Below are 12,676 nucleotides of genomic sequence, written 5' to 3' on the forward strand. Positions count from 1 at the left end.
AAACCCGGAAATGCACATCAGTACATATCGAAGAAAGCGGGGTATAAAGGCCCTTTAGACGAGGCATATATGTACAATAGGATTTACAACCCCATTCCGTTAGTCTATTTGCCCACTGACTGTGTTGATTCCAGTTTTATTCCAATTACTCTGAAACTATTTTTTTTTGGATTTTCTCTCTAATAACATTAATTCTGATCAAACAAATATATATATATATGTAAATTCCCGGAATTTATTAGGGAAATATAGTAGTCAACACGCGAACGACACGACAGACGTGCCTAAGAGCTGACCTAAAAACCATAGGAGTGTTAATTATAGGCCATAACGAGCTCGATTTAGGTGGGTGCGAGTACGATATTCACACTCCGGGAACATCATGTTTTTGCCCCGAAAAAAATTCCAGGGACAGATCTAACGATTTTCTTTTATTTCAGATATCGTAAGTCGGGTATAGTGGCCGCCATGCTCTTTGGAGCATTCGTGTTCGTACTGGCGGTGTGCGAGTTCGCTCGTACCGAAGACGACACCGCCGGTCCGGTTTTCCTTAAGGAACCCCCGAACCGCGTTGACTTTTCGAACACTACCGGGGCAGTGGTCGAGTGTAGTGCTAGTGGGAATCCCCCTCCCGATATAATCTGGGTAAGTACCTTTATATAAAAATTTAAAAGTTTGCTAACAATCGCCACATTTAACTGTGTAACTTGATCAATTTTTTCAACCTCTTCTTACAAACCTTTATCGGTAAAAGTGAAGAGTTTAATTGAAATAATTAATAACTTTAGTGCCTAGGTTGCACAACATCCGAAGGTGAAAAAATGAATAATTTAGTTGTCCAAGCTATAACTCAACATTTTCAACTGCCTGGAAGAACTAACTGATGCTGGGATCAACTGCCTGGAATCAATAATCAATTATTTAAGTCTGATAAATAAAATCTTGAGATAAAATAATTTCAACTGTCAATATAATCCATCACATCAGTACCCAGCTTCTTCAGAATTTGTTTACTGTGATATAATCTAATGCCTTGAATAAAATCAATATTCTCTCATCTACTGTTCAGAAATTTTTTAATGTAGCATAACGAAATCAACCTTTTCCTAGGTTCGTTCTGATGGTACCGCCGTAGGTGACGTACCGGGACTACGTCAAGTCCTCGCCAATGGAAACCTCGTGTTTCCTCCCTTTAGGGCTGAGGATTATCGTCAAGAAGTACACGCTCAAGTCTACACCTGTTTGGCCAAGAATAGCATCGGTTCCATCCATTCCAGGGATGTCAACGTTAGGGCCGGTGAGCGAAAACTGTCAAAATTAAATTTATTTAAAATAAAGCAAAAATATTGCCACCTTTAATGAGTGGACTTGCTTCAGTGGCGATCGAACCAGTTCGGTGCGATTATCTTGTCTAAAATGTTAAAATATATCGTTGTATGGTTGTTGCAACGTTATTTTTAGAACAAATTTATTTAGTTGTGAGTCATTTACTTGAATAAGTCGTTTAAAAAATTATCGGCGATATTTTTGCTTATATTTATTGATGAGTTTTCTTTCAGCTTCTCTCTGGTTATTCCTCTTCTAAGACGCAGGTTCTAAATTTAAGTTATTGTTGCTTAAATACCTAGGTTCATGTAACATTTATGGAAAACACATGGATTTAATGATTGCCTCTTTGTTCTTTCGGTTATTGGCTTCGCGTGTCGAGCCCAATGAAATATGGATGCACTAGACATATTGAGAACTCAATTTTGTTTTAAGAAAGGAAGCTATTCCTTACATGTTTAGGCTTACATATAAATTCGTTATTCAATTTAATAGTCACGCAATCCTTTTAAATTATTTGGCGTTAGAAATAACTTTTGGTTCTTGTGGGTTTTAACCACCTTGTTAAAATTATTGGAAACCGTCTTTATTACCAGACCAATCTGAAAAAATCCCTAAAATCTAAAAAAAATTGGCAACATTCGGCGTTGTCACATCTAATTTAATAAATAATTTTTCACCCACTGGTTGCATAATATGGTTTGATTAGCTGAACACAATTTTTGTGAACAAATATTTCGTACCATTCAGGCTCAATTAATACCCACGTTGCCAATGCTCTTATCGAATTATAATATCTGTAAAAGTGTTAAATAAGGCAACGTCGGAGCAGGCAATAACTAAATGACAAGACTGACACTTGACGGATGTATTTTGTGTGAGTTAGGCCAGTGGTCTTTCTCTATGGTTTTCCAAACTGAATTATTATTAAATTAAATATATTTAACTGAAAAGACAGCACTGATCCGTGATAGGCTTTTGTTTTCATAACGTGAGGAACTATCGAAAGTGTACGCCACTGAAATAACAGAATTGACAATTGACGTTGACACAATCTTATAGAAACCAATGGCATATGGTTAAGTTTGACAGTTGACATTGACAGATGCCATTATTATATGACAAATGGCGTTTCTTTCTTAAGTTTTATATAATTTCAGACTTATTTACTCAATAGTGGGTTTGTTCAGTGGCGTGGCGTTAGAGCAACAAACAATAGGAATTTATTCCTGTGTTTTTCTCTGTCTTACAGATTTCATTTTAAAATAAGTTTTTTTCTCATTTCTTGTGAAAATTGTGTAGTTCTATAACGATAGAGACCCTACGCCACTGATATGACAGTTAAAGTTGACAAATGACACAATGTTATGACACCCATATGCCAATAATAACAAAACCAATCCGAATTTCGTGAATTCCAATGACAGTTGACAAGTGACATATTAAAATGACAAATGACGCTTCTTTCTCAATTTTTATATAAAGTAATTTCAGATTTATTTATTTATTATTGGGTTCGTTCAGTGGCGTAGCGTTAAAGCAACCAATAGTAGGAATTCATTCGTGTCGCTTTCTCTGTCTTACAGATTTAGTTTAAGAACTTCAGTTTCTTCATTTAAAGTAAGAATTATTTAAGTCTATAACGATCGAAATTCTACGTCACTGAAATGAAATAATTGACAGTTGACAAATGGAAACTGCAATGACAAATGACATTGACAGTTGACATTGACAAATGACAATTCTTTCTTAATTTTTATATAAATTAAAAATAAGAATTCATTTATATCGGTTTTTCTGTATTACAGATTTAATTTTGATATTGAATTTACAGTGAAAATTGTGTAGTTCTATAAACCAAACTGAACGTCGTGAATTCCAATGACAAATTTGACAGTTGATATTGACAAATGACATAATATGACAAATGACGTTTCTCAATTTTTATATAATTGCAGACTCATTTATTCATTAATGAATCCGTCCGGTAGCGTGACGTTATGGGAGAATGACAAATAATATGAACTCATTTGTTGCGCTTTCTCTGTTTTACACATTTAATTTTAGAACTTCCTTTCAACTGAGAATTTTTTATGTCTATAACGATCGAAACTCTACGCCACTGAAATGACAATTGATATTGACAAATGACACAATGTTATGGCGCCCATATGCCAATAATAACCAAACCAAACTAATAACAAGTTTGACAGTTGACATTGATAAGTGACATATTTATGTGACAAACGACGTTCTTTTCACAATTTCTATATGAAATAATTCTAGACTAATTGACGGATTAGCAAGTTCGTCCAGTGAATTACAGATTTAATTTATGAACTTAAGTTTCTTTATTTAATATAAGAGTTTTTTAAGCCTATAACTATCAAAACTCTACGCCACTGATATGACAGAATTAACCGTTGCCAAATAGAAACCATATGCCATTGGTAACCAATCAAAACTAGACGTCAGGAACTCCACTGACAGTTGACATTGACATATTAAGGTGATAATTTGAAATTGCCTTTTTGTTTATTAGAAACCCAAAATTTTTAATTCATTAGCCAGTTCGTCTAACAAAAAATAGGAAATTCCTTCTTACAAATTGAATTACGTATTAGAATTGACATTTCCTTTAAAGTGGAAATTTGGTAACGATTGAAACTCTACGCCACTGAAATGACAAAACTGACAGGTGACAAATGCTAACCCAATTCAAACTAAACGTCGTCAATTTCAATGACAAGTTTGACAGTTGACATTGAGTAGTGACACAATATCGTATCGTTGTTTGAGTAATATGCAACGTTGCCAATGAGTAAAATAGTGGTTGGTTTCCAATAAATTTTAGTGTGGTGCTCTCACAAGAGTTACACTTGTAACGGTCAACTCGTTAATGTATTTATATTTTAATAATATAAATGGGCGTGTGAGTTCAAAGGGGTTATTTCACATGAATCGATTAGCTCATACTACTACGTGTTACGCATTTAATCGATAAATATACAAACGAGTAAGGTAAACAACATATCAAAAGGGCGTTTCGCCTATCAGGGCTTCGCAGATGAATGCTTTTGTATACATTGTATATTGGAAGTTATATATAATACACTTCAACAACTTCCTCGTCTAATTCTTATATATATTTTCCTTTTCATAGTTGTGTCCCAATTCTACGATATAGACGTGAACAAGCAGTACGTAATCAGGGGCAACGCGGCCATTTTAAAATGCGAAATTCCCTCGTTTGTCGCAGACTTCGTTCAAGTAATTTCTTGGCATACGGACCAGAATGAAAATTTCTTTTCAGATGCGCCGGAGGGTAAAAGAACTTTCAATAAATCAACGGCTGGATCGATACAAATTTGTTTGGAAGGGAAAGATATCGACATTATTATCGTGTATAATCTTTTCCAGTTGTAATCCAGTACTATGACATTGACGTGATAAAGGAGTTTGCTATAAGAGGAAACGCCGCAATCATGAAATGTCAAATTCCATCGTTCGTAGCCGACTTCGTGTCGGTCGTCTCCTGGCACACTGACCAAAATGAGAATTTTTATCCGTCAGCTAACGTAGACGGTAATTTATTTTAAGCGCAAACGCACCACATACACTCTACAAGAGTTTCATCATAAGGGACACCCTATATTTAAAGAAAACATACATCAAAAACACCCCTGATTTCCTTTACAGTGGTTCAGCAATTCTTCCAAACAGAAGTGAACAACGAGTACGTAATACGTGGCAACAGCGCGGTCCTTAAATGCTCCATTCCTTCGTTCGTAGCTGATTTCGTAGCTGTGGCTTCCTGGAGCGATAGCGACGGCAACGTCTACTCCTTGAACGAAAGCAACTTCGGTACTGGAATGAAAACCATTTAGTTATTATTAGTTCTCCCAAGTTCTTGATAATGGAAAGAAAATTTATTAAGTGGGTATTTTCAGTTGTAAACCAGTACTACGAAGCGGAGGTCGTTTCTGAGTACGTCATACGTGGCAACACCGCCGTATTAAAATGTAACATACCCTCGTTCGTCGCGGATTTCGTTCGGGTCGAAGCCTGGATCGGGGAGAACATCGAATATACTTATGGAAATGATTATGGTAATAAAATGGAGTCTTTACTGTTCCAAAGGAGGCAGGAGTTTCAGAACGGTCCACTTATGTCATTTTTAAATAGTCTACTACTTTTTAAATTATGTGGCAACAACGATGGCTCTCATTTGTTTTAGGCGCTGTTGTCAGATATTCACGGGATTACTATGAATTTTTAAACTAGGGCTTTACTGGTCAGAAAGAGTACCGAAATGCTACTGTGAAATTTGGCGATAACACGACATCATAAAATGGTCAAAAAATTGGGCAAGGGACAATTGAAAGCCTGAAATAGCACTAGATTAAGATTTGAAATCCGAAAAGTGATTTTAATATGACGACCAAGATTTATGAGATTTTCAATTATTAGTTCTGGAGGTTTTTGAAAATGATGAATTTGAGTTGCTGAGCAAATTTTTAGTTAAATGTTTTTTTTTTGAATATAGAGGGTGTTAATTAATTAGGTACAATACATTTGACAGGCTTCGTTTAGAAGATCTGTTAAATAAAAAAAAATTTTCGTGAATATCTTAAAACTCATCTTGGATAAATTAATCAAGACTATACAGCTTTTTTGTCTCTTGAACTTTTTTTCGTATGTTGCTTAGTTTTCGAGAAAATAAATTGAATGCTCTTAATTTTATATTCCTAGACCACACAAAAAACATGAGACTTTTTTTTTAACTAATATTCTATAACTCCATATCTTATTTTAAATAGAGCTTCAACTGCCTTGAAGTAGTTTTTTATTTCCACTACACAATAGTTTCTTATTTTATCGAGGAAGTTAAACAGTTAATAAGCACTAAAATAAAACATGTAAACCATCAAATTTTGTTAAATAAAAGGCTAGAGCTAAAGTGTTCGAAATGCCAGTATAGAATATCTAATTTTCCCAAGTTTGAGTATTAGGATTTTTTTCAATTTTATTTAAAACAGCTTCTTTAATTTGAACTGTACCTACAGCTAAAGGCTTCTCGATAACAATATATAAATATGATGCAATTTAATTTACTGTTTTTTAAATTCTATTGTTGCTGTTACATGATTGTTAGTAGAAAAACTATAAAGGTAAAAATGTCACAAAAATTTATGATCTGGAGATAACCTATTAAGTACGTTAATTTTTTTTTAAAACTAAGCAAGATAAGAAGATAGAAGAATTTTTTAATAATTTATTAAAAAAAAATTACAACGTCAGTAACGTCCTTTTTTGCAGTTAAATTTCTGGATATGGGATATTTAAGATACTCACGGAAAACCAATTTTTTAATTTAAGCTTGATATCTCGTGAACAAAACCGTTACGGCACATGTTTATTTCAACTTTTGGTCTTAACATTACGCAAATAATCGCCAGTCAAATTAATTGTAGATACTTAATTAACACCCTAAATATCTTAATGTAATACCTTATTAATTCTAGATGTTCATTATTAAAATTACTATTTTTATTTTGAACTAATTTGTTTAATATAATAATAAGTTCTTATAAGATGCTATAGATGGAATTTTGATATTTAAAATTTGAAGTAAAACATAGTTTGGAAAAACTTATTTGTTTCTCTTCTAGAGTTTTGATGAATTGTAGTGAAGAAGTGAAGATACAAAATGGTGAATTTATTATTCAAATTCCTGCAAACATTTGAGCATAAAAAGCCTGAAAAGTTATTTTAAAACCTTGCAAAAGCTTGGAATAAAAAAAGAGTCTAAAAGCATGGAACAAATATTACTTTTTGTTATAAGAGATATTAGGAATTAAATTTTTAATAAGGGATAACAAGAATTAAAGTAAAAAATTACTTTCTGAAAGGCATAAAAATAACATCCTTAAACCATTGAAAAGTCTTTCAATGTTCTAAGGTAACATAAAATGCCTGGACAGTAGCCTATGCCAAAAAATCAACTTTTTTTTTTGGCACCTTAAACCATATTTTCCATATATTTTTCAAAAAAGAAAATTGTTGAAAAAGCTAAGAAGATTTACATTGAAAGATCAAAATTTACGTCTAATGCTTGCAAGACAAAAAATCAGTCCAAAACCCTGGAAAACATTATTTCTAATTCCTGAAAACATATAAAATGTCTGAAATAAAATAAACAAATCTAATGGGGTTATTACGCTAGTTCTCCGACTAGTAAAAGTTCGAAAACACTAACCATGAAAATCTAAAATAAGTAATACATGCTTTATGCTCAAAACCTAGTACAATTCCTTCAAGATCTTCCAATCGATATAATAAGATGTTCAATACTAAATGTTATTTTAATTATTTAGTTATCGAACAATATTTTCCATTTAAATATTGGTAAAATAATTAATACGAATTTTTCAAAACTATATGGTTAATAAACTAACCTATATTATTCTATTTTTTTGTAATAGACCTGTTTTCCTATCAGCATGTAATTCTTATAAAAAAAATTGGTCGGAAGACTTACATGCTTTTACGAACTTTTTTTAGGTTTTTTTGAAATACTAATTGAAAGTTTTACTATGGGCAACTTACCTGCAATGTCGTAATCTAGTGCTTTTTCAGAACGATAGTGGCCAAAAGCTCTATTATCAGAATTCGGTCTTTTATGGCCATAGAAGTTTTTCTTCGCTTTAGCCACTATGACGCTTTTTTGACCAGCCATATAAATTTGGATGGGCTATATTATGACTATAGTATTAGTTTATTGGTCATAATGGCCAACCCATTTCTTTAATTTTGGCTTTATTGACCAACAAAAATAGTAATGGATCATAAGGTGGCCACAATCCTTTAATATATTTTTTAAGGAAATCGACGTAATACTACCAAAAAATAAATAAAAGGACATTTTTATTACAATTAAGGACAGTTTTTGGCTAGTATGACTAATTGAGCGAGAGGTCAGGCGGATGTAAAAATTTGCATTTTACTATTAAAATATCATATAAGATTTTTTAAAAACCATATGTATGTCTTGGAGTCTTATCACCTTGTTCATGGATTTTTAGTGGTAAACCAATTCTACAATGCAGAAATCCTGGCGGAGTACGTCATCAGAGGAAACACCGCTGTACTCAAATGCTCGATCCCGTCGTTTGTAGCTGATTTTGTATCCGTAGACTCTTGGATTGATGATTCAGGAAAAACGTATATAGTCTCCAATAATTATGGTAATTCCGGGTTGATAATTGCGATCTATCCAATCCATCCAGGTGTCCAGACCTTTTTACTATATATTAAAAAAAAAATGAGTTGAATAGTCGGAAAAGGGAGGGAGCAATAAAATCAATTTTTTCAGTGGTCTCCCAGTTCTATGTGACAGAAGCGGAAAACGAATACGTGATCCGTGGAAATGCCGCACTAATGAAATGTAAAATACCATCCTTCATTGCTGACTTCGTAGTGATCGACTCGTGGATTTCCGATGATAGTCAAATTCATAAATACAACGATAACGCTGATTACGGTAGGATATATCGAGACGAATAATATCGAGGGAAAGATATGCAGTTTAACAGGATAATCAGACTAAAATAACTTTTTCTAATAATAAACGGAGGTTATTTCCGCGCTTGTCTATGACAATTTACTGTTTATTTATTAAAAAAGTTCAAAACACAACTTTAATGAAATAGGATAAATCTCTCAACAAAGTCCATCCATTTATCCTACCGGGAACTATTTTTGGAATAAAACCGCTTCGAGCGGAAGGTTCCTCGATATTTGTCTTCGTTAATTCGGGATGTAAACAAGCAAATCGAACAACAAAGCGGAGGAGTAAAAATAACATTTTTTTGAAAATATTCCTTCGGTTTAAAGCAAAAATTATATGGTATTTATATTTTTAGGGCGAGTCAAGGATCTCCCATTTATATGAGTAAAAAAATGATCTGTGATTGAGTCATAATATAAGTTACGTTCATTTTCAGTAAAACTTAATATGAAATATCCATTTATATATGTAATCAACCATAGCATAAGCGGGACCAGAAACAACTTAATAAACCAGATATAACCGTTCTGGAAATATACAGGATGTCCCAAATTCGAGCATTATGGGATCTCGGAAACAAGAAAGAAGCGTTATTAATATCATTGTATTTAATTCCATTAAATAATATACATTTATTTCATCAGTTCATATGAATCTGAAATTGGAAAAAATTCATTAATACAGGATGCATCAACCTTAAGACATAGAGCAAAAAGTTCTATAGCAAAGTTGTTGCTAAAAATGTACAAACCAAAAATACTTCTTTTACATACAGTAGAGAGTGGTTCACAAAAAAATCGATCATAAAATATGTATTTTTTTTAATGAGATGCTCATACATATACTATTTCACAAACTGATTAGACTAGATTAAAGAGAGCGTTGCCAAGTAATTTTTTTTCCGATTTTTGTTTGTTTTAGAGGATTTGTTTAAAAAACTATAACTACCTACAGATTTAATAGACCTACCAAGTTTATATCACAGTTTATATACATTTTTTAGAGTTACCAAAATTAAATACGCAATATATCACATTTTTTAAATAAGACACATAAGACATAGATATATTTTTCTGTTATTGAATACCTTAATTTTTTGTTTAATATGTTCTATATCTAAATCCCTTATTTTTTAAGCTATTTTGAGTTCTGTGTAAGGTAGTTATAAATAACGTATTTTGGAAATTTTTATCAAGATGCAGCTAAAGTCCAAAAGGTCCAACTTCTTAATCAAGAACTCTTGTGAAACAAACATTATTTACTGTAGCTGTGGCAGAACTAAAGCCATGAAATAAAAAACATCGTATAGGCATTTAATAGACTTTAAGTTCATATAAGAAATTTTAAATGTAAGTAAAATTAAGTACGCGTCTTAACGAAGAATTCTTGTAAGAAAAACATTATTTTCTGTAACTATGATAGAGCTACAGCTATGAAATAAACAGCATTGTACAAAGGATTTAATATTCTATAAATTCTTTCTTTTTAAAAAGACCCAAAACCGAAGCAAAATCGGTTAACAAATAAGAAGATTATAGCTGTTTTTATTCCCTGGAGGCCTGTAATTATTTTCAGCATTTAATTAATTAAAATTACTTGTAATTCAATTTTTAAATTAACAAAATCGTTTTAAAAATGAATAAAATATAATAAAATTAACCGCCTGGACACTTATTTTAAACCGAATGAACTTTGAGATTGACGATAAATATTTATAATAGATCAATTAAGTAGAGAAGAAAAATAGATTTAGTTGTAAAATGGCTACTAAAACGATAGTCTTTGGCACATTAAATAATCTGAAAAAATAAACGGTTTAGGTATAGGATATACTTTACAAAAAATTAAAGTATTTTACAGATACATTCAATAACATAAACATTTTTTTGAGTGCGATACATCGTCGGTTTAGAAACATAAAAGGCTCTTAAAACCCGTAATAGAAAAATCCAGAGCCCTATTTAAAAATAAAAAAGTTAAACAGAGAAAGTTGCAATAAGAAATGAAATGTTTTGTGTATCTGTTCAAATAGGGTCGTAAAAAAATAAATCGCGACTATTCGGTTTTTTCCAAAATCTTCGGTAATATTTCGGAATTTTTTAAATTTCAAAATATCTAGATTTTTGAGACTCCAATGATGAGGCTCGAATTTGGGACAGGGTGTACATACACCTTTTTTTAGGCCTAATATTTTAGAAGTAAATTAACCCCAATAAAATTTGTATGCTTCTTTGATTTCTTAAAAATTCAAAAATAAGAATATTCTTGGAATAGTGGTCGAATGATTGATATACAGAGTGGAAAACTTTATATGGAAAAATTTTGAAATTTTCTTCCAGGTAGTTGAAACATTTCGATTTTTTCTGGAACTTCCTGCTACTTGAAGTATTTTCCAAATAATTAAAAGGAATTAGTAAAACTGCCTTGAAAAAAAAATTAATTGGAACAACATTTTTCCTTCCAAGTTTTTATTTATTTCAACTCCTTGAAAAAAAATTGGAAGACTTCTAACTAGGATCCATCAATTTGGAGATCTTTTAAACTCTTTTCTTATTGTTGCTTTTGACCAAGAAGTTAATTTTTCACTTCTTCCATGCAGTTAAAACGTTTCGATTTTTTGTTTTAAATAAATAAAAAAATTAGTTCAATTGCCTGGAATAAATTTGAAAAAAAAGTGTTATTCTGTTTATTGATTGGAGCATTTTTCCTTCCAGGCTCGTCTTCTTTTAAGGACAGACCAAGAAATATTTCAACTGTCTGGAAGAAATTAATTTTTTGGTCAAAAGCAATAATAAAATGTTCAAGGGATCTCTATCTAACCTCACTGCTAGTTGGAAAATTTCAATTCTTCTTCCAGGGAGTTGAATTACATTGGAAAAAAGAATTAAAAAAAAAAAGGAAATATATTCTTCTCAAAATTTCACTAAATAGTTTATAGCATTTTTATTAGTAGGAACTACATGAATATTAAATTGAAAATTTAATAAAATTAAATCCATGTGAAAATTAAATATTTCTATTCATTTATGTGGTTTTTATTGGATCTTCAAAAGTGCCGACATCGTCAATACTAAATTTCGTCAAGTATGTACATATATCCTGTTTAAAAATTAAAACAGTGGAGAGTTTTCGCATTGAAAATCCTGTCAATTAAATTTGATCAAGTCAAATTTTGACTTTTTGACCTCTTCCGAGTCATTTAAACGAAAAAATCCCACTAAATTAAGTTGATTTTGACAAACACTATAGAGTTACTAACAATTAAATGACCAAATATACATCTGTATAACACCATATACGTATCCTTGTCCCACTCCTTGTAAAAGATCCCAACTGAATATCGAATGAATGACAATAAGGCGCATGACTGAAAATTTAATTCAAAAATATTGTGAGGCTATGTGGTACGACCCTGTTTAATTAAACAAATGGTCCACTATTTACATACACTTGCCTATGAAAGTGTAGTATACATATATTTTTTTCAAATCATATAATAAAACCCACAGAGGCATAATCGGATTAGGATTACCACATGATTTATATGGCATCTAATAGATTTTAATCTGAAGCAATTAAACCCGACGTACAGGTGACCCAGGCCGAGTTCAGATTGATTTCACGCGATATTTTATTACATTTGATCGCCTTATTGTGCATTCGATCCACGTATGGACGGATCAAGCACCTTTTTATAGTCTCGGAAGTCATCTTAAATTAAAGGTCAATGCTTTCTTCGTCAAAATTAAATAAATCTAAACGCTCTTTTCCATTATTTAT

The 12,676-nt window shown here is 31.8% G+C and overlaps 1 protein-coding gene across 50 annotated transcripts in view; it reads left to right on the plus strand.

The window, feature by feature from the left end:
- Positions 1–12,676, plus strand: part of LOC126742555 (cell adhesion molecule Dscam2) — an 88,510-nt gene that overhangs the window by 2,950 nt on the left and 72,884 nt on the right. For 29 of the 50 annotated variants that reach the window (XM_050449219.1, XM_050449257.1, XM_050449234.1 and 26 more), the window contains exons 2-3: positions 441–645; positions 1,111–1,297. In XM_050449219.1, the coding sequence (XP_050305176.1) occupies positions 469–645; positions 1,111–1,297 (364 nt within the window). In that variant the 5' untranslated portion in view covers positions 441–468. Of the gene's footprint in view, positions 1–440; positions 646–1,110; positions 1,298–4,489; positions 4,652–4,746; positions 4,912–5,025; positions 5,191–5,276; positions 5,436–8,411; positions 8,574–8,701; positions 8,870–12,676 lie in introns of all 50 variants that reach the window. The other 21 variants (XM_050449259.1, XM_050449258.1, XM_050449253.1 and 18 more) reach the window with 6 other exon arrangements.

The sequence above is a fragment of the Anthonomus grandis genome, chromosome 11 (genome assembly GCF_022605725.1).
Source record: "Anthonomus grandis grandis chromosome 11, icAntGran1.3, whole genome shotgun sequence".
NCBI classification, from domain to species: Eukaryota; Metazoa; Arthropoda; class Insecta; order Coleoptera; family Curculionidae; genus Anthonomus; species Anthonomus grandis.